The following is a 26,261-nucleotide window of genomic DNA, read 5'->3' on the forward strand; positions in this document are numbered from 1 at the left end:
TTTTACATTTATTTGTTTATTTACATGTGGGTAAGTGTTTGTATGTGTGTGGGTGTGTGCATGCTATGGCAGATGCATGTGTGCAGGTCAGAGGACAACTTTTGGGAATTGGTTCTCTCTTTTCTTCATGTCTGCCCCAAGGATTGCTGTCAGGTTCTGTTGTCAGCACATTTTAACCCAAGCCATCTTGTTTTCTCCAGAAATACTTAAAACATGAATTTAACCTATGTTGTATGTGACTCAGTTGGGAACAATTAACTTGCACATCTTTTTTAATAGGTACTAAAGTTTCTTCATGACAAGGGGTTCCCCTATGGCCATCTCCATGCAGCCAATGTGATGCTGGATGGCAACACTTGCCGGCTGCTAGACCTCGAAAACTCGTTACTGGGCCTTCCTTCCTTCTACCGATCCTACTTCACACAATTCAGGAAAATCAATGTAAGTTGTGACAGTCATGACAGGTCTGTGTTTTTAGTTCAGGTCACCCTGTGTATTAAGCATTGGAAAATACAGTTGGAGTGTACCTTGCTCTCATTTCTCCCATGGAGCAATGCTGGATCTCTAAGAGGCAAAGATAACATGGTGAGTGGGACAAGAAAGTGAATAGAATCATTGATTGAAAATGACATATCGCTAAATCAGAAGGATGGCTTGTGAGCCTTTGAAAAAGACTTTGGAGTCACATTGGGAATGAGGCTGCCCTGAGCCTTGTTTCTCTGTGGAAGCCTGGGCAGGGGTAGTGAGGGCCAATGACTGAAGATTGAACATGGCACTGCTCTTTCTTCCCCAGACATTGGAAAGTGTAGATGTCCACTGTTTTGGCCACTTACTCTATGAAATGACTTATGGACGACCTCCAGACTCTGTGCCTGTGGACTCCTTTCCTCCTGCATCATCCATGGCTGTGGGTCAGTACAGGGCTTGGGAGTGGGGTTTGCTGGGACCTGGTAGTCTGCAAAGCTACTTAAGCTCTTGCCAAACTCCGAGAAAGATGGAGAGCAAGTTGTCATCCTCCCCAGCTGGAGCAGTGAACATTTGGATGGCTTGTCTGTTTGTTCATCTGTCTGAAGCTTCTGGAGAAACCTCTGTAAACTGCACTATATTTCTGAGAGCAGGAGAACGTAGAGAACTGTGGCCAGCTTGGGTTTTAATCAGAAGCCAAACTTGAGGAGCCAGGCAAGTGTCAGAGTCCCATCCAAGCAGGAGTGGGAGCCGAAAGAAACTTGAGAGCCTGCCCAGCCAGGCCTCCAGATTCTCAGGCAGGTGGTTCAAGGAGCTGTTATAGCCTTACCCAAGGAGACTAAGGAGTATGGAAGGACAGGTGAGGCATAAGGACCGGTGCAAACTCATCTCAGACCATCCTACCCGCGAATGGCTAGCCCAGAGCTCTAAAGCTGGAAGAAAGAGAGCCCAAGGTAGCTTTTGGGACACTGTTTGGAGTATGCAATCACTCTGTCAGCCTTCACTATGCCAAATGAGGCGATTCAAGAGAACAGACATGGGCCTGGTGTAGTGCTGCATGCCTTTATTCCCAGCTCCTAAGAGTCAGAGGCATGCAGATCTCTGTGAGTTTGAGGTCAGCCTTGTCTACAGAGTGAGTTCCAGGACAGCCAGGGCTGTTACACAGAGAAACTCTGTTTCAAAAAAACCAAAGCAAGAGAGAAAGTGAAAAAACACCCTGAGACTGTTTGCTGCGAAGTTTGAACAGCTGAAACTAAATAGTAACCTGTGGATATGAGAGTCTGGTTGCTTGTTTATAGCATCAAGGTGTTGGATGACAAGGTGTCAGCAATTGGCACTCTGTGTCTTGGTTTCCATTAAAAGCAAGCAAGTGTTAAAATCAGGTTCTGAATTTTGCTTTTGTGTACTGTTTACTTCTCTCTAAAGAGAACAGTTGTACGGACACTATCTTGATGCCTTCCTCCATTTCTCCTTGGAGTAGACGTAGCTGTCTGTCGGCCTGTGGTTTCTGAGGCATTTCTTTTGAGTCATTGATAATGGCAGTGTTTCCCATCCCCCCACGTATGCCATCTGTCTGTATGTGAAGAGTTTTGACACTGTCCTGATCAGCCTGCAGACAGTTGTTGCAAAGAGATGTCAAACTTTTCCTCACCAAGTAGATCTGCAAGAGTTCTGTGGGACTAAAATGTGTATCTGTTCATTTCAAGTGGCCGTGTTGGAGTCTACGCTGTCTTGTGAAGCCTGTAAAAATGGCATGCCTACCGTCTCCCGGCTCTTACAGATGCCGTAAGTCAATCATATGCCTTGGTTGTAATCTTGATAATTGTGCTGAACCTTGGACCACTGGTGCTCAGAGCCCAGTGCCATGGTAAAGACTCAACTTGGTCCCTGCAGAGTTGAAGTGACCAGCTTGCTGTCAGTCACTTACAGCATGATACCATGACCCTTTCCTTGTGACCGCTCTGCTTAGTCCAGTTGCTGTCCTGGAAATCCAGTGTCCTTTCCACGTGTCCCATCACCATTAATACTTGTGTGTGTTTGTTGAACTCCTGATTTAGGAAATACAGTAGGAGGGCCCTCCCTAGCACCTCTCTCTGCTGGTCCTGTTCCAGCTACCAGCTAACCCCCAGCTATGTGTAGCGTGTGCCCATCAGGCCTTGGCGGGCCTGCCCCCTACAAGAAAGTGGTTTGTTCTTGGGCTCCTGTGCTTTTTTTTGTTTATTTCTCTCTGAGCACTAGCTATTAAATAGCTAGTGTGTACCAAACCTTGTGCCAAGGGTTTTGTACTCAAAAGACCTCTTCTGTCAGCACAGTTGTTAAGAGCTGAGTGTATAAGGCCTCCTTAGGGCCTCTCCTTAGGTGTTGTTCCTGCACACAAAGGTTCAGGTGATGGAACTGAAGTCAGACAAGCCTGTGAATGGATCTCAGCTTCATTCTTCCTCCCAGAAGGACATCGACAAGCTTTCTGAGCGTGTTGAGAGGTTTCCCTAGCCCTGCTTTGTCTGCACCAGCTTGTTGTATAGCAAAGGCATTCAGGAAGTAACAGCAGCAAGCAAGGTTGGGGACAAAGTGCAGCCAGAGACTAGAACTAACTACAGGGCTCTCATTCCTTCCTCCTGCCTGGTTAGAGACTACCTGCTGTAGGCCAGGCACTTTTTTCCCCCTGGGGAAGCTGATGATCAGAAGAAACAAGCCCTTGTACATGGATATGACACTGAAGCATCTGTTTCCAAACCAACAGCCACTAATAATGTACATATGAGAAAATAGACCTACTTTGAAACCTACAATATTTGCCACAAACTCCTAGGGTCAGAGAGCACTCGGTCAGGGAGCAGTGGGTGAGGCTGTGTGCGTCAGTGTGCACTTGCATCGTCTCCCCTGGGCACTGTGCTTGTTCCCAGGCTTGGTATCAAGACAGGTATTCTGTCTTCCCCAAAACATTCTACCCCGTGGGCTTCTGCTTTGAAGAGGTGTGTCTTGTGTTTAGTGAAAATCTGGAAGTCAGAGGATGAATGGCAGGGGAGGGCCAGGATTCAAGAAGGATGCTGAAAAAGGTGTTCGTCATTTCTCTGTGGGGTGAACTTCTGTCTGTCTCAGCAGAATCTCACATTAAGAGCACTAAGCCACTTGGGCACTGTCCAAGCAGTCCAGAGTTCCTCCTGCTGGTGTTTCTAGTAACATACCTTGGAAGAAAGAATTGATGCACGCCAGAAACTGCTGTTTTAGAATGAAGTATGTCTTAGATTCCAAGCAGGACAATTCAAGATGTACTAAGTTCTAGGAAAAAAAACGCCTTTTCCGTGGCAAGAAAACAAATAGTTCTGTTTAGAAACATCTAATATATCTGCAACATTTTGCAAACTTGTATTTACCAACTTTTAAAAAAAATAGTATATGGCCCATAGTGTCAAGTATAACTGACACTATGGTCCCTCCCTAAAAACAACTCTGAGGGCACCGAGTGACTTGCAAGCAACTTTGCCTTTGCTGACAGACTTGGAATGGTGGCTCTGGCGGGCTCGGGCTGAGAGCTTGTAAGCTGCTCTGACCTGCTCTGAGAGTACCCAATACTGAGGGTAAACTCAGGGCCTTATGCATTTGTTTCTTTTCTTATAGATTATTCAGTGATGTTTTACTAACAACTTCTGAAAAGCCACAGTTTAAGGTAAAGCAAATTATATAATTTTTGGGTTTATGACATAAGTAAGTTGATTTTGAAAAATAATTTTTTTAAAAACAAAAAGATTCATAAATGAAAAATTAGGAAGTATCCAAACATCCTATAGCTAGTTACTGGTTTTGACCATTTATAATGCATGGGGTTGTTTTATTGTTTTAGTGTGTGTGTGTGTGTGTGTGTGTGTGTGTGTATGTTTTCCTTTCAAGACAGAATTTCTCTGTGTAGTCTTTGCCTGCCCAAAAAGTTGTTCTGTAGACCAGGCTGACTTCAAACTCAGAGATCCACTTGCCTCTGCCTCCAAGAGCTGGGATTAAGGTGTGCACCAGCACTTCCTGGCTTTTTTAAAAAACAGATTTGGATAGCCTTGAACTTGCAGCAATCCTCTCGTGTCTGCCTTCCTAATGCTGGGGTTATAGGCATGCATCACTATGTCTAGCTATGGTGCATATATTTAAAACATTTTTATCTAAAAGTAAAGTGTATAAATGCATTGTAATAATATGGAAAGTAATTTATTATTTAGGCCAATATCAATAAAATAGTGGGATCTGGAAGACAGAATATAAACCCAAATATTTGTATCTATAGAAAAATCTGGAAGGAAGTGTTAGGAGAAGCAGCAGTATGGAACGATGATCTTGGGCTTTGGAACTTAAAGGCCAAAGTTAGGCCTTGCACTGCTCTGTGGCTGCTAGTAGCCATTTGCTATTTGGGCCACGTTGCCCTCCACAGTGGTTGGCCTATACACTGAAGCCTGGAAGCACAGCCCTGCTTCTTGGATGCAGTAACCCTCCCACCTCCTCAGCTGCTTTTCAGTTGTTTTGTTTTAGGGATCTCCATTCTGCTTTCCACATGACTGTATCATCTTGCATTCCTACTCAGTACACAAGCGTTCCAATTTCTCTCCATTCCTGCCAAGACTTGTGTTTTACCTGCATCTATGTCTATGTGCTACACAAATGCCTGGTGCCTGCAGAGGCCAGAAGAGAGCATTAGATCCCCTGGAACTGTAGGTACAGATCATGACCAGGTACACATTCTGAGCTGCCATGAGGCTGCTGGGAACCAAACCCAGATTCTGTAAGAACAGTAGTAGGTGTTTTTATCCACTGAATCTTCTCTGAAGCCCAAATATTTGTAATTCTTTATTATTATTCTTGTCTGTCTATTTGCAACAGGGTTTCACTATAACTTAAGTTGGCCCAAAACTTGCTTTATAGCCCAGGCTAGCATGGAACTCAAATTCTCCTACCTTGACTTCTTGAGTGCTGGGATTAAAGGCTTGAGCTACCATGCCAAACTCATTTTGTTTTTTCTGATAGTGGCCATCATAATGGCTATGAAGAGACATGATATCTAATGTGTGGTTTTGATTTGTATTTATTCAGTGTTGAACTTCTTTTTAACCGATGAAAGCACCATTTGATAAGGCAGGGTTTTTTGGGTTTTTTTGTTTTTTGTTTTGTTATCATTTGTTTATTTTCTTTGAAGAAATTTCTATTAGAGACCTTTTCCCATTTTTAAGTTGGGTTACATATTTTTGTTGTTCATTTGCCCAAGCTCCTCTATATCTGTGATATCAAGTCCTTATAAGTATTGAAGTTTTTAAAATTTCATTGTGAGCAGTGTCCTTTGTTGAACGAAGTTTTAATTTTAACTAGTCCAAGTTATTTGTTATTTTCTTTCATTACCTATGTTCTTGGTGTTGTCACTTCCAGCTGGGTAGGATGGTATGTGCCTGTAACCCCTGAGGCAAGAGGATCATTAGTTCAAGGCCAAGCTGGGCTACATTAAAGTGACAGACAGAGCCTTACGGTAATACCTGACCCTAGCAGAGAGACAGAACTGGTGGTGGCAAACACAGTAGCCCAGGAAGCTGCAGGGAGAGGGTCACAGGTGTGTACAGGGCCCATCTGTACAGCTGTCCTCCAGAATCAGCAGACAGACAATCTGTAGGAGGGAAACACAAGTCCAGGCCCACGAGGTGCCTTCCTGAGCTTTAGGTGTTACTTTAGGTCTTGCACCCATGCTGAATTAATTTTCAAATATGACTTAAGATAATGATTTAATCTGACTACTTTTTATGTAGGTATTTGACTTTTACTAACACTCTTTTGAAGCTATTGTTCTTACTTAGTTGTGTGTGTGGAAGGCCATTTGTCCGTGTACAAGGCGGCATGTTTCTGGGATCTCTCATTCTGGTCTGTTAGCTGTGTAATAAATAATTGGTTTTGAAATGATGTTTTGTGAGATCATGTAATAATAGGTTTTGATGCTGTGTTTGTTCTTTGAGACTGCTTTGGCAATTCTGGAACCCTTGAATTACTTGAAACATAGTGTGTTTATGCTTTAAGTTTATGCATCTGTTGCCTAAAAGTGCTGGCAAGGTGAGTGTAGCTGGTGTACATGGAGTGTGGCTTTAACTGGCTTTGCTCTAGAGGACCTCCCATGTGATGACGGTTGTTACGGCATGTGTTGAGAACTCAGGAAACTCCAACAACTTCACTTAGTAGCTCATGTACTGCTTCTCCTTCTCCTTTCAGATTCCCACAAAATTAAAAGAGGCATTGAGAATTGCCAAGGAATGTATAGAGAAGAGACTTATGGAGGAACAGAAGCAGGTCAGCCAGCAAGTTGTCCTTGTGATCATTTGGTGACCCATTCACAGTGATTGGCTTTGGACGTTCACCCCATACACATTCCGTGCATACTTGCTCTTAACCAGATTTTGGGCTAAGCACTGTGACACAGAACAGTATCTCACAGTCCCACCCTCAGTCTGCTCGGTCTGTGTAGAACAAGCACACGCACTGGCATGATCATCCTTCATGATCAGGGCTTGCTGGTGGGGAGGTTGGCAGCACTCATGGGTCACATTCTTCTGTAAAGATCTATGGCAGGAAGGAATTGTGAAAGTGAGAAGGAGCATCGTCACTCAGCATGCCCTTCTCCCAGAGAGCCAGACCTGAGCCACAAGCTGGCCAAGAAAGACCTTGTTTATCCTAATAGCTTAACGTGGTCAGACACATAGAAGTCGCACTAGGAACCTGCTTTAGGTAGACTTTGTTTACACTTGTTGGGGATTGTGGTCTCTTAAAGATTCACCAGCATCGAAGACTAACGAGAGCTCAGTCACACCATGGGTCTGAGGAAGAAAGAAAAAGGAGAAAGATCTTAGCTCGAAAGGTAAGCCTGTTGTCCCTGTGTTCTCTTTTAAATCCTTGACTGCATGTGAAGAACATTCTAAGGCTAATGGTGGACAATTAATGACACAATTTTGTCTTGAAAGCTGAAAGCATTTCCAGACGACTGGTTTGGAACTTAACACACACACTAACTCCCACCAGTTGGATCCTGCAGCCTGTCCTCCAGTCTGCCCTGCTCCTGTTTAGTAGAAGATTATGTTTTTAGTGGAGTGTTGCACATACACATGCACATGCACACACATCAGTAGCATATAGTTTGCTGGCTTGCTAGGCCCATTATGGCAGGAAGCAATTGGAGGAAATGGTCAGTGTGTAGTTAAGTCAGCATTGGTTTTGTTTTCTCCTTTGGCTTGTGGCTTCTCTGCATTAGGTTGTAAAGCTAAATATACCATTCTTCATAGTTGGGTAAACTGTATGTCTGGAATTTTTTTAAACTCTCAGCTCAGTATGCTTTTTCTTTGCTTACCATCCACCCTTCTTTTATTTTTAAAGAAGTCAAAACGATCTGCTGTTGAGAACAGTGAAGAGCAGCCAGTGAAGCACAGCAACTCCAACAACTCAGGTAACTGGTTAGCTGTTGTCTTGGGGCCCATCCAGGGGTGCAGTCCAGGACTCTGTAGGTGGTATGGAGATTTGATTGAGCAGTACAGTAATGAGAGCAGAGATTAGAAAAGCTCGGTCCCTGTGAAGAATTGTGACAACACTCATATTATTCCCACCTCTCCACCAATGGCTAGACTCCATCTGTCAAAGTCAGGAGCATTTGACATAGAAGAAAATCAGGCCCTTCTGTGTACATGGAAATTAGCCTAAATCTTGCCCACTGCTCTAGAATCCATGTGGTTGAAGGATGTGTTCCCTCAGTGGACTGAAGAATAGACTCTGTGGTGGGGTGGGGCAGAAGGTTGTGTGTTGTGGGTGTGTGGGTGTGTGTCAGAGTACCTCTTTTGAGTCATTCTCTTAGTCACAGTCAGGATTCTAATAGTCTTTACAGTCATTCTCAGCTGCCCCTCTCTCTGCTGGCCATGCTGACTTTGAGCCTGATGTATATTCAACTTTGGACCAGATTGAGGGTCAGACTGAGTGATCTGTTTATAAATCTGTGAAATACAGTTCATTGTAGAGAAGGGAGGTTTCAATAACCCATGTAATTTCAGCATGACAGGGGGATGGGAAGGGGAGATTGAAGTTAAGCGGATTATACTTTAAAGAAATAAAAGACCCATCAGAAAGGGAGGAGCCAAATATTTGCAAAGAAGAGGGTGATGGAGAAGCTAGAGGGCCAAAGGTGAGCATTGAAAGCCCCACTGTCCGTGTGAGGAGTGGCAGAAGCCCATTCATCTCTTCAACACCGGAGCATTCAAGACCGGAGCGAGGAAGGACAGGTGACAAAGCAGAAGTCTTTAAATGTGGAAGGGCTGGACACAGCAGTGTATGCATGCAGTCCCAGCAACTCAAGGCTGAGGTAGATTCTTTAAGCACAGGAACTGAAGACAAGCCTGGACACTGTAGTGAGACTGGGTGGGTGGATGGATGGATGGATGGATGGATGGATGATTGCATGAATCAATCATAGGTCACACCTCATTTTCCTTGGTCAATTCAGATGTTTGCCTACACTAGAGGAGATACTGAGCAATACACAGGCAAACTGAGCTGTAGCTTGAAGGCTAGACTCTGTGAAGCTAGAGAATACAGGAGGTATAGGTAGTACTGGAGATTGGAATGTGAGTCATAAAACTCTGGAATAAGACAAGAATGATGACACTATCACAGAATCTAGGTTTGAGTTAGGCACAGTGATGGGGAGGATAGGAGGTCCCAGTGAGGACCAACATATGCTTGGGGAATGGAAGCTGCTGTGACTGGCATATAACTTCATATTTGGAAATCCATTTGCTTCATAGTTTATAGGATGAACAAGGGCTAGTCAGTGTCATTGGTACAGGGAGATGCAGTCTCCAACCAGCACATCTATACACTAGTGACTGTTTAAGTAGCTAGTTCTTTGTGAAGCAGAGAAGGCCTACAATGCTCTTTCCCTTCCCACGATTGTGCCTGCTCTCTTCCACATGCAGCAGGAGGGGTCACTAAAGAAATCCAGGAATGGGATAGGGATGTAGCTTAGTTGATAGAATGCTCACCCGGCATGCACAAGGCCCTGCTTTCATTCCTCTAATACAGTGAAGTGGCTATGGTGACATGTGCTTGCAGAGAGCACTTATGCAAACAGGAGGATCAGGATGTTAGGGTTATCTTTAGCTATATAGCAAGTTTAAGCCAATCTAAGACACATGAAACCTAAAAAAGACCAAAATCCTACCCAAGATACCTCAGGAGTTTAGGAAAGCTAAGTACTGGTTATTGATAGAAACACACAGACCAATTACCAACAGGTCTAGAATCACAAGTTCAGTTTTCTGTCTTTAAGATCTGTTAGTGATCAGCCCTCCTGTTGTAGGGAGATGAGGAAGTACTGTGACAGCTGTGGTTTAGTTAGGACCCATCCCCAGTGTGTCCACAGGCACGGACATACCCTCTGAGTCATTAGTGGAGTGATGAAAGAGCCCTACCCTCAGAGCTGGTGGTGGCTGCTCAGTGCTGCATGACAACAGCCCTCCCTTGGTGCAGTTCAGGGGCCCAGGCTGTCCTCTCTGTAGGGCTGTGCCTTTCTGGTTCCACACAAGAGGCTTCTGCTGCAGGGCTAATTCCTTGTTGGGCTGGGGGCATATTTTCTAGGGATTTTTCAAGCTGTGGGGATTTGGGGTTTTGCTTTTTTTTTTTTTTTTTTTTTTTTTTTTTTTTACCCTAAATGAGGGTGTTTACTGAGTTTCATTAAGAAAAGTTCTAGAGGGGGCTCGAGAGATGGCTTAGTGGTTAAGAGCACTGACTGCTCTTCTGGAGGTCCTGAGTTCAAATCCCAGCAACCACATGGTGGCTCACAACCATCTGTAATGAGATCAGATGCCCTCTTCTGGTTTCTCTAAAGACAGCTACAGTGTACTTACATATAATAATAAATAAATAAATCTTTAAAAGAAAGAAAGAAAGAAAGGAAGAAAGAAAGAAAGATGGAAAGAAAGAAAGATGGAAAGAAAGGAAAGGAAAGAAAGAAAAGAAAAGGTCTAGAAAATCCACAGACTTGGGCCTGAGCCTCTTTAACTGAGCGTACCTTCTGGTAAATTTGATCTTCAACAAGTCATGCTTCTTCTCACTTTGGCCAGTTCAGATAAGGTAGCTTATCCTAAGGAGATACTGAGTGGTACACAGGAGAACTGAGCTGGGTGTGCCCATGCCCTGTCTGTAATTCCAGGGAAGATCAAGAGGTTGAGGCTAGTCTGGGCTACTTAATGAGACTCAAATGGTTGAATGAGTAAAACCTAAGTGGGTGTAATGGCACACACCTTTGATCACAGCACTTAGGAGCCAGAGGCAGGTGAACCTCTATGAGTTTGAGGTCTATATAGTGAGTTCCAGGACAGCTAGAGCTACATAGAAAGACTCTGTCTCAAAAAAAGTCAGATGTGGTACTGTATGCCAGTGGCCCCAATACTTGAAAGGCTGAGCCACAATAATCATTGAGAAGGCTACAGGGAATAAATGGATAGAGCGGGGGAAGGGAAGGAGAAAGTGTGTGTGCAAATGCTTCAAGGTGATCTTGGGTGAGACTTCCACAGGCTTGGGTCATTGGTCTTTACCCAAGGATGGGATTGGTTCAGGAGAAGTACTGCAACCAGTGTATATGCTACCCTCTCCTCATTGATCAATAAGCCCCAGTGGCCTGATGAAGTACACCCTGCACTGGAGTGAAACCTGTCAACCACTAGTCTAATTCCTAATTTCTGTCTTTCATCACATGGTTCCACAAGTTCCACATGCTGGACTAATTACAGATTCTTCAACAATGCTGACTTTCTGCTCATGCCAAGTTTCAAATGTCTGCCTTGGCTCCCCATGAGGATTTCTCTGTTTTTCTTAGCAGGATCTGGGGCCAGCTCACCTCTCACATCCCCATCATCTCCAACTCCACCTTCCACAGCAGGTTAGTAATGTGTGAGGTGACATGCCTCCTCTCTCTCCATCAAAGGAGAAGGTGGACTTACCTTGGTTCAAGCATTTTAGGGGTTAGACCCCACCTGTCTTTTCCAGAGGGACATATGCAAATCAAAACCTGTGTCATCTAGAGGCTGGGTTCCCAAGCTCAGCACTTGGGGGAAGGGCTGCTTTTAGGACCCCTAGTCCTCTTTAGCATATGCTTTCTGTTTTCCCCAAAAGCCTCTTGCAAGGTCTTAGGGCAGAACAAATAAACTGTTATCCTGACCTTTGTCCTACCACAGTTTACTCCTCCAGACTTCCTGCTGTGGGTTTGTCACATCAGAGCCGATGAGATATCTAGCTCAGAGTAAAATATCCCTACCAACAAATTTCCTGATAACTATTTGTTCTCTGTCCCATCCTCTAAAGCACATAATTATCTGGATAGTTATCATTAACTTTTGTTTCACCTTGTGAACTAAATCAGATAGTATGAGGATTTTTTTTTTTTTTTTGGTTTTTCAAGACAGGGTTTCTCTGTGTAGCCCTGGCTGTCCTGGAACTCACTCTGTAGACCAGGCTGGCCTCGAACTCAGAAATCCACCTGCCTCTGCCTCCCAAGTGCTGGGATTAAAGGTGTGCGCCACCACTGCCCGGCTGGATTTTTTTGAAAAACAAAAACAAAAACTGACAAAGTTGTCTTTGCGAGTACCTACAAAAACACCAGTTCTGGAATACTGTCTTATGTCTTTCCTTTTTGAACTAAGATCTTTTCTCGACCATTTACAAACTAGTTAAAAAAAAAAAAAAAAAAAACGGGGGCAGCATTTTTGCTTCTCCTCCTCAGTGTCTAAGAAGGAGGCTCTTCCACTCAGCTCGTTGATGCCCTTGGGAGAGCTCTTCAGCTGTTTGAAAAGGAAAGCTTTGGCAGGGTTGGTTTGAGCTGACAGTACCATACACCTTAAAGTTTATGGTATTGCCCAGGAACCTCCAAGAAAAAAAAAAAAAAAGTGGCTGCCTTTAAATGACTCTAAGCCTCCTGGGGGAAAAAAGTGAATGCAAGAAGGCTAGGCTTGATTGACTCTCTCCTTGTTTGCTAAGACGACTTACTGTAGAATGTTCTAGGGAAGGGGCCAGTTTTACATAGCAAAATGCCAGGTCATGGAGATGATTCTTTTGTTCTGACTTTCTCAGCAGATTTTACAAGGAACTTCCAAATACACAGAACTGTCATGTGGAGATTGACTGTTTGGACTAACCAGACATCTCTGGAAATTGACTGTTTTCCTAGTTTGTGCCATTTTCCACATAACATGGTGTGCTTTCCTATCATTTGTATGTGCTGAGGAAGTAGAAATGTTTCTGAGGCTAATCCTTGGTTACCAGGGAGATGTCTGCTTAGTGTGCAGAGCACTTCACTGTGTGAGTGGTAGTTCTGAGCAGCCTCTTCCCATTCTCATGTTTAGACGCCTTACTTCATTCATAGTCTACGGACCCTTCTAGGGGGAGCTTCTAGGTTCCTTTCTCTAAATGGGAGAGATATCATATAATAGCAACCTTATAGAAACTGAGGCAACTTTGAGAATGAGAGAAGAAAACTGGAATTTTTTGTAGCGCCCGGTCAGTATGGGAAAAGTTCCATCTAAGGACATTGGAGTGCAGTACTGTGAAGTGAGGGGAACACATTTTGAAGCTCAAGTGCAGTGGCTGTCAGGAGAGGCTTCTGAGCCAAAGTAACAACTCCTTTGTTCCTTTAATGACTTTGTTGACAAAATTACTGTCAGAATTATTCACCCCCAAATCATACTCTTACCTCTACTGGTTGTTTACTTGTAATGAATCTCAGAGCATTTGCCTGGTGACCTAGCATTGTAGCTGCTAAGCCAGGTTAAACACAGGAGGTCTGCTCACCTAACATGTATTTAAGATACACCTACAGGTGGTCTGGAGTTCACCAGTAACTGTGTAGCCTGGGTTACAGACAGAGGCAGACAGGCTCCAGCTAATGTCCCATGTCTCAGAAGTTCTAAATTGTCAGGCATAGTTCAAGCAGACAAAAATTTCTCTAAGGCCTGCTAATATTTTTCTTCTAGTTGCTCCCATGAAATAACCATGTTTATTGGCAGGCAGTGGTCGCATATGGCTTTAATCCCATCCCTTAGGAAGTGGCGTCACTAGCACACCTAACTGTGGGTAGCAGTGTTGTGGGACATAGAGGCTCGCTCTGCTTTCAGGGCTCCTCCTGGGCAAGGTGAGGGGCTGACTTTCAGCCTTGTAGGGCAGCTAGGTCAGGCCCTGCAGGACGGACAGCAGCAGCTCAGGGCTGGCCAGGTGAGGTGAGCCTCAGTTTTAAGTGATCACTATAACCAGATAGGGTGTTGTTTAGCTGCCCTTAGGATTTGGCAGAAGTGGCAGACATATGTAACTGAAGAGTTATTACTAGTGTGAGCCTTGTCTAGCAACTGAGACCCTCTCTGAGGCTGCCTCCTTTGGGACTGTTGGAGATCAACGCTAAATTGTTTCCCCAACAGTAATACTGTTTCCCCAAGTCTGGTGGCAAATGCATTGGTGGAGTAGCATTCTCTCATACTCTTTAGTAAGGCCCTGTTTTTTGTTCTTGTTTTCATTTTTTTTTTTTTTTTGAGTGTGAAAATTTTTGCAATACTTTTCTACTGTTCCATTACTCATAAAGGCAGCCAGCTTTAAAATTCCTTTATCTTAATACACCTTGTGCCATGTGTTACAAGGAGCATTCATTCTCTGTATTCATAGAGCTGAGTGTTTTTAAATGTCCCAGTTTGCACACATACAAATATTCATTGTCACCACATGTGGAGGAACAGGCAACGGAGCTATTGCCTTTATTCCCTCTTTTATGTGCATGTGTGTGTGCACACCTGCGTGCGTGAGCACATTTGTGTATTGTGAGAATTCTGGTGAGGTCAGTAGAAGTTGAACCCATGGAGTTGTTACAGGCAAGTAGTAGCCTTCTCATAAAAGTGCCAGAGATGGAATTCAGGTACTCTAGAAGAGGAGCAAGCATTCATAATCTCTGAACCAACTCTCCAAGCCTTGTGGGATGGGGATTAAGATGGGATCTCATGTAGCCCAGGTTGGCCTCAAACTCTATGCAATGGCTTTAGAAAAAGTAGGTTTGCAAAAGAGTTAAAGAAACTAAATAAACCTGAAACTCGGTTTTGATAATCACATCTAAGTGATGTGTATTCATTGTCTCATTTTTTTTATAGACATAGCCATCTTTTTTTTTTTTTAAGATTTATTTTATTTATTTTATGACAGCTACAGTGTACTCACTGAAAGAGGGCATCGGCTGGTTGTGAGCCACCATGTGGTTACTGGAAATTGAACTTAGGACCTCTTAACCACTGAGCCATCTCTCCAGCCCCTCATGTCTCATCTAATCCTCAGATTTCTTACTGTCCACTGAGAGCTCCATTTTAGAGAAAAACTAAGCCTCTAGTAGCATTGAGAACTTGACCAAAGTCACAGGTAATGCAGCTGCAACAGCCAGGATTTGAGCTTGCTTCTGCCTCTGTCTGTTTACCCCACTCACTGAGTGCTTGCTTTTCCGAGTCTCCATGGCCTTTGTTTCAGTTAAATGCTGCTCTGCTGGATGGTGACTCTACAAGCAGGGCCAGCTGCCAACTGTGACCTTGAACAATTCAGCTCCGGTCTAGGACGCTTATTTTACTTCAATTAATGTTTTCTGATAAACAAAATTCTAGTTAACAGAGAAAATAAGTTCAAAATGGTGAAGGCATAGATAAAGGAATGAAGCTTTTAGCATGGCAGTCAAATATATAACAACGAGCAGTTTTCAGAGAAACTTTCTAGACAAACGCAAAAGCATAGCTCAGACCCTGTTGCAAGTTTCCTTTTTCTCTTTCAAGTAAAATCTCTCCAAACCATCATTATTTTTAATCTTCTCCAGACTCTCCACCTCTAGATGTCTGGAGTGGGAGGTTTGCAGATGTCTTCTTCTCTAGAGAGTTTTCTAAGAAGCTGGTTTTTGAAAGAATCCATGGGCCAATGAGGTGGCTCAATGTTGGTAAAAGGCTTACTGCCGAGCCTGACAACCAGAGTTCTATCCCTGGAGCCTACATGGTGGGAGAGACCTGGCTTCTGCAAGTTGTTCGATGACCTCCACCCTGTGCTGTGGCACTTGTACCACACACACACACACACACACACACACACACACACACACACACACACACACACACACAAAGAAACCTTTGCCCTTTTAGTTCATACTCGTGGCAAGGCTTTTTTGGTAAAGTACTGAACTTTTCTTAGCCTCTTGATAAGGCATCCTTGGTGATAAAATATGGAACAGATCACTGGCATCTGTTCTACTGACTCAGAAAACCTCTTTGCATATCATGCTTGTAAATAAAAGTAGCATCTAACTGGCTTAGAAAAGTATGGAGAAAATGACTTGTTCATTTGCTGTTCATGTTTGTGGACCAAGGTATTTTGTGGTCAAGTGTACCCCAGTTTTACAATGAAAATACTTAACATGCATTTCAGACTAACATTTTACTGTTAATATTTGATTAAATAGCATTAGACTTTGAATAATAATAATAATAATTAATAATCTCTCTCTCCTCTCTCTCCTCTTACTCTCTGCTGTCTTCAGTAGAGCATGCACCACTTTGAACGTGAATTTTCGGTAAAGTAAACTATGCTGACATATCCAGCTTTAAAGATGCTGTGTTTCTGTGTGTGAGATTGGACCCAATGCATTTGTGTCACTGGTGAACAGAACTGGAAGAACAGAGACCACTCCCTTCTTGGGGGCATTTCAGTGAAACACAACATCTTTAAAAAGCCCCCAAGTCACTTCATATGTATTCATTTCATTTCCTTCATGACCTTCTAAAACCTTCATCTTTCACTCCAGTTTTAGTTTGGAAGTATGAGCCCTAATTGCGTCAATGGCATCGGAGTGCAATTTTGGAAACTGTTACTCTCATTGGTTCCCAGTCACTGGGGTAAAGAACACGTGGTATTAGGCAGTTGAGTGTTGGCATAACTCCCTAGCTTTTCTAATTGATGATTAAAAAAAAAAATTCTGACTCATGCTTGGGAATTATTGAGTAAGATGTTAAGTTTCCTCATCTGCCTAAGGCCAAGGCAAAGGTGGCCCAAAAAACTGAGGACTGTTCTGTCCCTGTGTGACTGCTGTTTCTTCTGGGTCTGGTATGGTCTAGTAGTCAGCTGACCTACCCATCCTACAGAAACCTGGAGAAAACTACTACATTTGGCTCAAGACTAGGTGACTCGATGTCCTTTGCACAAAGGTGTTACATATGTGTCTGGCACAGCAACCCTCCAAAGATCTAAACTGCATAATTTTTCTTCATGTACCAGAGTGCATCCTCTTTCTGGCCCTTGGCCATATTCTTAATGGATCTGGTGGAGGGGCTTCTGGGAAAGTTAGATCAGCTAGTATTGGGATTTTTGTCTAAGAACATGAACTTGGGAACTCAGGACTGACCTGGATGTCACTGTAGGTGTATTTCTAGGAGCATGCCTCATCCTAGTTGTGACCTCATATACCAATAGTCCAGCATGGAGTTTGTTTGCTCTTTTCTCTTGTCTGTGATCTGAGATGAGTATAGGTACAGAGAGTGCATGCATCAGGCACTTGTTTCAGGTCTTTCACAGGGCATGTTGTCAGCTTGTTCTGTCCCTTCCCCGTTTCCTTTCCTGACATTGCTGCTAATGGTTCTATCCTATACTCACTAACCTTTAAAAGAAGCTAACAGACTCTTAAAATGGCCAAAGACAATGAATAGATGGAGCTTATGCTCAGAGACAGCTCCCAGTGTGTTCCTGCCTCTTCTAGTTCTGCCATTCTATTCCTTGGGGCCTCCCCTCAGCTTCTAGTATCTGGTTCTACCCTTCCATGTCTTAGTGTATACACCAAGGCCTGCTGTAATTCTGACAGGCCTAATAAGGAAAAATGGGCTTCATGGGAATCAGGCCCTTTGGGACTGGTTGGTCCAGCTCCCTATGAGCAAGAATCAGTTATTTACTCTCCTCCCACTGGATTGAACAGCTCCACTTCTCACACAGTCCCCTCTTCTGTTTATTATATAGGCACAGGCTAGCCTAGCTCCCTGTGAGCAGGCATCAGGATGCTCATTCTTCCGTTTGTTATACATGCATAGTACTTCAGATGGTATATTGATATTGATACCTGAGGGGTCAGTTAAGTGATAGTTTCAGCCTTCACCCAGAAAAATGAAGATCCATTTACCGAAACCACCCCTAACTCCCAAACTTTGGTAGTGCATGTAAAGTTGTGAGGCCAGAGTCAAGGATTGGTTCTTTGTGATGCCAAGTTGTAGTATGCTGAGACTACCAATCTCATCCATGAGTTCAAGACCCGAGCCTGCCTCTAGCCTTCCTGAACACTGGACTGGAGAGTGACCAGTCTCGGGATGGCCAGTTTCAGGCATGCAATAGGTCCTAGTGCTGCTGCAGTCCACTCCTGTCTTCTTGAGCCTTAACCGTGCAATGGTTCTTCAGCCAGGAGGGGAAACCCTACAGCTCCCAGTCCACACTGACCCTGAATGTCATAATACATTCTACTACCCCCTTTTCTAGCCATTAGGATAGTGTCTGGTATGTTAGAAGCCATTCATCTCCACATGGGCAAGAGCTTCCTCTGGCAGCCTTGGTACTGCAGGGTGTCAGTCAAGAAACTCAGTTCCAAGAGCTTCAAGAGAGGCCTCCATCCCAGCATTCTACTGGCTTTACCCAAATGCCTTAAGAAGAATGTCTTTGCCCTCATTCTACCTGGGCTTCTTAGGTTAACTTCCTCAATAACCCTGACAGAGCTAGGAATGTCTTCCACAATCCACCCTAGCATAAAAGCCGAGGGTCATTCATTGTTGAGTAAAACCAATATAAATTACATTTTGTTCATTTGTCTGTACTTAATTTTTATTTGTATTGCTTTATGATCATTAGTTGAGAATTCCATGATTCCAGAGCATGAGAGTATGTATTTGTGTAATTCTTTAATTTCAGCTGCCTTAGGTTGAGGTAAAGATATAAGGAAGGTAAGTGGGTTTTGTGAATCAAAAGTTTAGCCATTGCTTGTCACACTTACTGAAAAGGAGCACTTACTTGAGTATTTTATTAGTGACCTTGAACCATTCATTCTTCATCCACATTAGTGGACAATGTGTCTTGCCTGTTATTCCTGCAGCTCATAGCAGTGTAGGAACCACCCAGCAGACTATCTCCTGGAATGGCCAGGGAGGGATAGAGGACAGAGTCAATAACGGATACATAGGGTGTAAAAGAACAACAGTGTTCATAACTGCCACACATTAAAATCTAGCCCAGCAGTGATGGTTCTGGACACTACTTTGGAGTGGACAGTTTACTAAGTTAAAAAAAAAAAGCAATTAAAGTCAAATTGCTAAATAAAGGGGATTGCTAGAGGTCTCAGCAAATAAAAGTGCAGGCTCATAATCCTTGACAACATTTAAAAATTTACTATCTTGCTAGTATACATGTTCCTGGAAGCTGAGGGATATTTTAGATTCCCAGTTTCCCTTTGTCCAGGATCTTTGATGTTCCAGAAGATCGACACACACTTGCTGTGACTCATTCTGTTCTTAAGTTAGCCTCTGGTGAGAAGGAATAGTAAAGACTACTTCCCCCTGAAAATGGGATTGCCAGGAAGAGCCCCTTTCTCTAAATTCTCCTGACAAGTATTAGCACTTTATATTTCTTTAATGAATCCCCATAGGGAATTATTCAGAAGAGACTTGAGGGACTTAACACACTGGCTCCCTGTTGAGAATGCTGAGTGGCTTACTGTTCTGTAACAGGTCAACAGATGCTATTCCTGCTCTTGTCCTCAGCGTTGTCCTGTCTCTGCTGCTTTCCATTTAGAGGCTTACCTCCTTATATTCAACCTCTCACGTACACTCTGGCTCTTTACAATAGTACCTACTTTTCAAGTGAAGATGCAGTTGTGTGGTGCTCAGAGATTGCTTCTCTATAAAATGCTCACCATACAAGCATGAGGATCTCAGTCTGGATTCCTAATACCAAAAATAAGTAAGAAATATCAAGGAGCACATGCTTGTAAAACTGCAAAGCTGGGTAGACAGTGATATGAGGATCCCTGGGGCTTGCTAGCCTAGTTGAGCCAATCATTTCCTTCAAATATGTGAGGAAACAGGGATTGTTTGTCCCTTTGGCCCAACTCTGCATGCAGATATGTTTCACCTGTGAGCTCAGTAGGCAGAACCAACCTCAACCTAAGCCATACACCTGGAAATGGAGTTAGCTACTCTAGGGTGAGATGTCACCATGTGGTTTCACATACTTGATTCAATTCTCACATGACTCTCATTTAAAGGAAATAACAACCATTAAATCCCCTCCACCCTGCGCCATCTTTGTTGCTTCTAGTTATTATTTTTTTTAATCAGTGTTTGAAGACACCCTGAGAACATTTAGTCCCCACAGAGTCCATTCTGCCCTGGCCTGAGTAGCAGCATTCAGGGCAGGTGGAAAGGTGGAATACTGACCTTCTTCTCTTTCCTCTGCAGGACTGTCTTCAGCATTACCTCCACCTCCTCCACCACCTCCACCTCCACCTCCACCAGCAGGTCCCTCGCCAACCTCAGGCACAGAGATGCCTGCTCCGTTCCTGCCCCAGGCTGTGAATGGTGTGAACCGTGGGGCCCTGCTTAACTCCATCCAGAATTTCCAAAAGGGAACTTTGAGGAAAGCCAAAACCTGTGATCACAGTGCTCCTAAGATAGGTTGATACTTCTTGGTAACACAGGAGGGCAGGCTCTTCTTCTTCCGTCCCACCCCACCCCTCAAGTCCCTCTTCCTAGGTGAGTTTTCCCACAGCTTCCCTCAAGTCCCTTCCTGGGTGAATCCTTGCAGAGCCAGTACAGCCAGTCTTGCAGACATACTCCAGTTAGGAGGCTTTTCAAGAGGGAAGTGCTCTCCAAACAGAATAAAGTGGGGCCAGCACTGCTGCCTTAATATTTTTGCTCCTTGTGATGCTAATGGGCTTCCTTTAGGGGCAGCATCGGATGTGTATCATTTTCACCAGCGAAAGGAAAATGATAGAAAATCAAAAGCAATGACAGACAGTATTCTGTCATAGCAGCAAATGGCCTTTGTCACCTTGTCCTTCCCACTCTATTAGAAGTGTTCTCATAGGTTATTCCTTAGGTAGCTCCCATGAGTGCTACCCTCAGTTCACCTCAGATGTTCACACTGTAACCAAGGCAGTTATACTGCTGAGGCAGAGAAGCAGGGCCTCTTCACTCTCCTGTACACAGGGTAGATAGGGGAGTTCTTCAGAGTTCAGTGGGAATCACTGCTGAGTGAGAACAGCAAGGCTAGATTTGTAGTTCTCAGCTACAATGTACCAGAACAGGACATTAACCACATATAAAGCTCTTGCCAGTTAAAGGGTTGTCTTAGTCCTCAGCAATTAAATCCAGTTTGGAATAGAGGGAGGGCCAACATCACCAAGTGAATCTGGCATCTATAGTAATCACTTCTGATTTGATTTATCCAACTTCAACATCTTTTGATATTATTCAGTTATCAGAAATCTTTTATCCTATGATTTGCTTAAACCCTTTAAATAAATTGCACTTTAAAGGATTATAAAAAAATCCATTTTAAAATTCAAATACACACATCAGTGTTGGTTACTATGCAGAAAGAATGTTATTGTGTATAATTTCATGTAATCTGTGATATATGTTCAGCTGTATTTTTTATTAAAATAAATCATGTCAAGAAAGTATGTTGTAGCTTTGCTAGATATAAAGTGTAGTGTCACAAAGTATACTCCAGTTTCTTTACCCTGACTCCTTCTATAACATATTTAAACCAGTCTTTTCATCAGGTTCTAAAGATGGCTCACATGTGACAGAATATCTGGGTCCTGGCAATGTTGAGACCCTGACATAAATCTTTCATTTTAAAAGGAACCCTTTACTAGGTGTGAGGAATCTACAGACTGGGATAAAGATATAACTCAGCTGGTCTAGCACTCAGGAACCAACCCTGGATCTGCTGTCACCAGCGCAGTATCAACTAAGCATGGTGGTTTGAGTCTGTAGCACTCTCTGTAGGTAGAGGGTCATCATCCTCTACTACATAATTAGTCTGAGGCCAATTTGGGCTACACGAGAACCCTTTCCTTAAGGAAACAAGAAAGGTTGTGAGGCTGTATGCAGAGTGGACTAGTATCCAGTCTCTGATGGAAATCTGGGCCTGAGTGCTTCTGCTTTCAGTTCTGCAGTCTTGGGCAGTTTCAGACACAGGAATAAAAGCAATAGTCAGAGTCTGGGAATGAAGTTCAGTAGTAGAACACTTGGCATGTGCGTGGCTCTGGAAATAAAAAGCTTCAATCTGGGCCAGGTGTGGTGTCACACACCTTTAATGCCAGCTCTCTGGAGGCAGAGGCAGGTAGATCTGTGAGATCCTGAGTTCTGGGCCAGCCAAAGACACAGTGAAATCCTCTAAAAAACTAAAGAATCTACAGTTGTTATATATAGCATATCAGTTATTTGACACTAATGTATGTATGTATGTATGTATGTATGTAGTACATATGTACGTATGTAGTTTTTCAAGGCAGGGTTCTCTGAGTAGCCCTGGCTTCCCTGGAACTCATAATGTACTCCAGGTTGGCCTTGAACTCAGAGATCTACCTGCTTCTGCCTCTTGAGGCTCGGGAGAGTGCTGGCACTAAAGGCATATGCCACTACTACCCAGCTTGACATTAATTTCTTAATAGTACTCTAAGACTTTCACATACATTCATAGGTAGGAATCCCCTTTATTCCTTATCAAAACAGACAGTAAGTGTAGATAATATACTTTTTAGATGTATAAGTTATCTTCTGTGGGGGCATTCTTATCTTGTCCCTTCTAGTGAAAGAGGGTAAATTTTTACATTAATCTTATTCAAAGACTAACTACAGTAACAGACAAAGCAGAGCATTTAGGGTATAGAGTGGAAAACATTCCACTCATAAGCACATTTAAACTTCTTACTAGTACAGAGACACCTGCTACCACTTCAGCATTAACTTTATGACTAGTAAGTCTCTCAGTACACATCAGGTGGAGTCCCAACAAGTATTTTAAATAAATTCCAATGCCTTGACATTCAAAGTCCAAATTAGACATTCAAAGTCTTCTTTACTGCAAATATGATGTCTTTGACCTGAGGTATGGAGTTGTCTTCTAGGATCTTTGCATAAGGCATAGGGACATCAGCACCAGTGACACGAACAGCAGGGGCGTCAAGGAAGTTGAATGCAGGGCCTAGGGAAGAGAGACAGCTCACCTGAGAGGCAGACTCGGAACACAGGAAGAGAAAACAAGGTAGTAAATCCTTAGTTACAGGGCTCTACTGTTAAAACATTTACCCAAAAGACAAAACCCTAGACTGACAAGTTGAAAATTCATTTGGTCACCCCTAGCTTTTGATCTCTTTCCAGTTGGTATTCAAGTAGAGTGTTCACTACAGCTTGATTGTGTTCTAAAACCAGGTTCTTTGAAATACCTTCCATAATTCTGGCACAAATCTCAGCTCCTACTCCAAATTGTGGCCAGCCTCCCTCCACAGTCACCAGATGATTTGTCTTCATGACACTGGCTTCTATAGCTTCAATGTCCATTGGCCTGATGGTGCGTAGATTTATTACCTAAAGACAAGACAGGGAAATAGGCTTTGTAGAATCTGAGAGACAAATAGAGCCTTCACCCCACAACACCACTTTTTGCTTTTGTTAATTTTTGGGTCTAAGAAAATTTGAATCTGCCTATCAACAGGTACATAAATGTATTGACTAAGGAAGACCAGTACAGTAGCACATACCTATAAGCTCACCACTTAGGAGGCTAAGGCAGGATGACCTTGTATGAGGATAGTGTTGGCTACACAGTGAGTTCTTGTCTTAAACAAACAAAAGTAAAAAGGCAACTTACAATTAAAGCAGAAGCCTGTAACCCCATCACAGGAAGCTTTGCTCACCTATAGGATTCACTTTTCTTCCTTGGTTTCAATATCCCTCCTATCAAAGTATATAGTTGAGTGTTTAATATGCACTGGACCTATACCATGATACCCTATGATGGAGGAGAATTCCTCTTATCCACATTTCTATAGCCTATGAAGCATAGTGACACTTTCCAAGGAGGACTACTTGATAGGTTCTACACAGGATATTAGATACAATTTACTTAGATAAAAGTCCAGCTGCCAGTATGGATCTTGTGTGTGTGTGTGTGTGAACAATCAGAAGAGATAACCTCCAGTTTCCTCCTCAGTTTTTCTCTGTCTTATTTTTTTTAGAAATGGTTTTATTGAATCTGGACCTAACTGACCGGCTAGACTGGTTGGCCAAGCTAGCAAGCCCAAGGGATCCTTCTAGCATGGTCTCCAGTGCTGGGTAGCAAGCCTATGCTGCCATACCTGACTTGTTTTGTTGTAGTTTTGTTTTTATGTGTGTACTGGGAATCCAAACTCAGGTCCCCATGCTTGCAGAGCAAGGCTTTACGGAATGAACCATTTTCCCAGCCTAACAAGAATGGATCTTAACTTAAGAGAATAGAGGAACTTAAAAGATCCAGAGTCTATGTGGTAAACAGCCACCACTTTTGGCTGTAAGCAGAGACAGACTGATGACAGAGCTCAAGGTGGCCTGGATACCATGATTCTACCTCTTATCTTCTGAGTCTTGGGATTACAGGCATGAATCACCATTCATAGCTTCTGGATATAGGGTGTGTAAGTGTGTGCACAATAGCATATAGAAGCATGTGGTGTAGCTGGGTGTGGTGGCACATGCCTTTAATCCCAGCACTCAGGAGGCAGAGGCAGGTTGGATCTCTCTCTCAGTTCAAGGCCTAGTTCTAAGACAACCAGGACTACACAGAGAAATCCTATCTTGAAAAAACAAAAAAATAACAAAAAATTTAAGGGCTGGGAAAGATGACTCAGAGGTTAAGAGCACTGGCTGCTCTTCCAGAGGTCCTGAGTTCAACTCCCAGCAACCACATGATGGCTTATAACCACCCATAATGAGATCTGGTGCCTCTTCTGGCCTACAAACATACATGCTGGCAGACCACTGCATGCATAATAATAAATCTTTAAAAAACAAAAAAGCAGCAGCAGCATGCAATGGCATACATGGGGAAGGCAGAAGACAACTTTCAGGAGTTGGTTCTCTCTAACTACCACATGGTTCTTGGGAATCAAGATTGTCAGGGGTTGGCAGCAACTTTACTTGCTAAGCCAACTCATTAGTCTTAGATCTTTTTTTTTTCTTTTTTCTTTTTGTTTTTTTGAGACAGGGTTTCTCTGTGTAGCCCTGGCTGTCCTGGAACTCACTCTGGAGACCAGGCTGGCCTCGAACTCAGAAATCTACCTGCCTCTGCCTCTCAAGTGCTGGTATTAAAGGCGTGCGCCACCATTGCCTGGCCCCAGTCTTAGATCTTAAAAGGAGGCTTTCTGATTTGTGAGGGGTAGGGGGAATGAAAGTCCGCTTACCTCACATTCAATTCCCTCCTTAGACAATACAGCTGCAGCTTCTAGGCAGTGGCCCACTGGTCTTGAATGGGCAACTACAGTGATGTGGGTCCCTGAAATAAAGTGGTCACAGATTATAGGTCAATGGAACTGATGTAGTACAGCCAGCTACAGAGTCATTTGTCTTAATGAACCTGAAGCTTATTTCAGTGAGCTGTACAATGAGGCTGTATTCATGGACACGAAATACAAACCTGCCAGATAGACTCAGAAAAGCCTAACGAGCTCATTCATTCTTTACTTTTTAAGTTAAACTACATAAGCAGTAACTTCTGACCTATGCAAACACAAGGGCTACAGTAAAAATGATTAATGCATGCCAAGGTGTTCTTACCTTGCCTCTCAATTTTGGCTTTTCCAATAGGAATCAGGAAATCTTTTGACTGAGCTTCTGCAGGAAGTTCAAATGCAACTCCATACATCAGTTCATTTTCTAGCATCACCACTGCAAAACATCATAAGCTCTCAAACAAGCTACAGGCAGAATGACTACGAAGGCATATACCACAAAACCATTCATCTTAGGAATAAGAAGCCTGGTTTCTGTCTCATCTACAAACTTTAGGATGGTTTACACACAGTCTGGTCAATAGAGGTTAAGCCAGATGTGCAGGTATGCAATAAGTAACCAGCTGCTCAGAGTGATAAGAAAAACTATATTTCTGACTATCTTTACTGTCTCTAAATCATTAGTATATTATACATATGCTGTTTCTAAGCCTCACTAGATGCCCTTGATGGTTCCTTATATGCAGAGTGTTCATGCCAGCTTTTTAATGTTCAAAAGAAATGCAGGGTTACCTGGATTATTATCACGAATGGCCGATTTAATAAGTCCTTTTGCATCCTCGGAATTCCAGGGGCTGACCACTTTTAAACCTGGGCAGTGCCCATACCATGCAGCAAAGCATTGTGAGTGCTGAGCAGCTACACCTGCAGAGGCGCCATTGGGCCCCCTGAATACTATGGGCACAGGCTGAAGGCCAGCAGACATGTAGTAAGTCTTGGCAGCGGAGTTTATAACCTGGTCAATAGCTTGCATAGAGAAATTGAAGGTCATGAATTCACAGATGGGCCGTAACCCAGCCTGTCAAATGGAAAACATCAATGTTAAAAAGACTAAATACAACAAGGAAGAGTGGTGAATAACCAAACATTCCACTCTTCTGACACACAAACAGCATGGTTTGGGAGTAGTTTTTTCTTTTTTCCTTTTTTTTTTTTTTTTTTTTTTTTT

General features: G+C 43.2%; 2 protein-coding genes across 7 annotated transcripts in view; one reads left to right on the forward strand and one right to left on the reverse strand.

Annotated features, from left to right (window-relative positions):
- The window catches only part of Pxk (PX domain containing serine/threonine kinase like), a 62,567-nt gene extending 41,347 nt beyond the window's left edge, over positions 1-21,220 (forward strand). Inside the window, exons 10-19 of one of the 6 annotated variants that reach the window (XM_031344306.1) lie at positions 280-441; positions 794-911; positions 2,172-2,250; positions 4,084-4,132; positions 6,691-6,768; positions 7,247-7,333; positions 7,846-7,915; positions 11,333-11,395; positions 16,052-16,084; positions 19,995-21,220. In XM_031344306.1, coding sequence (XP_031200166.1) covers positions 280-441; positions 794-911; positions 2,172-2,250; positions 4,084-4,132; positions 6,691-6,768; positions 7,247-7,333; positions 7,846-7,915; positions 11,333-11,395; positions 16,052-16,071 — 726 coding nt within the window. In that variant the 3' untranslated portion in view covers positions 16,072-16,084; positions 19,995-21,220. The remainder of the gene's footprint in view (positions 1-279; positions 442-793; positions 912-2,171; positions 2,251-4,083; positions 4,133-6,690; positions 6,769-7,246; positions 7,334-7,845; positions 7,916-11,332; positions 11,396-16,051; positions 16,085-19,994) is intronic. The other 5 variants (XM_031344317.1, XM_031344312.1, XM_031344324.1 and 2 more) reach the window with 5 other exon arrangements.
- Positions 21,221-22,237: 1,017 nt separating this feature from the next.
- Pdhb (pyruvate dehydrogenase E1 beta subunit) overlaps positions 22,238-26,261 on the reverse strand; it is a 6,195-nt gene continuing 2,171 nt past the window's right edge. Inside the window, exons 6-10 of the mRNA XM_031344334.1 lie at positions 25,826-26,111; positions 25,359-25,469; positions 24,986-25,077; positions 22,994-23,135; positions 22,238-22,752 (exon numbers count right to left, since the gene is read on the reverse strand). Of these exons, the coding sequence (XP_031200194.1) occupies positions 22,607-22,752; positions 22,994-23,135; positions 24,986-25,077; positions 25,359-25,469; positions 25,826-26,111 (777 nt within the window). The 3' untranslated portion in view covers positions 22,238-22,606. The remainder of the gene's footprint in view (positions 22,753-22,993; positions 23,136-24,985; positions 25,078-25,358; positions 25,470-25,825; positions 26,112-26,261) is intronic.

The sequence above is a fragment of the Mastomys coucha genome, unplaced genomic scaffold (assembly GCF_008632895.1).
Source record: "Mastomys coucha isolate ucsf_1 unplaced genomic scaffold, UCSF_Mcou_1 pScaffold10, whole genome shotgun sequence".
NCBI classification, from domain to species: domain Eukaryota; kingdom Metazoa; phylum Chordata; class Mammalia; order Rodentia; family Muridae; genus Mastomys; species Mastomys coucha.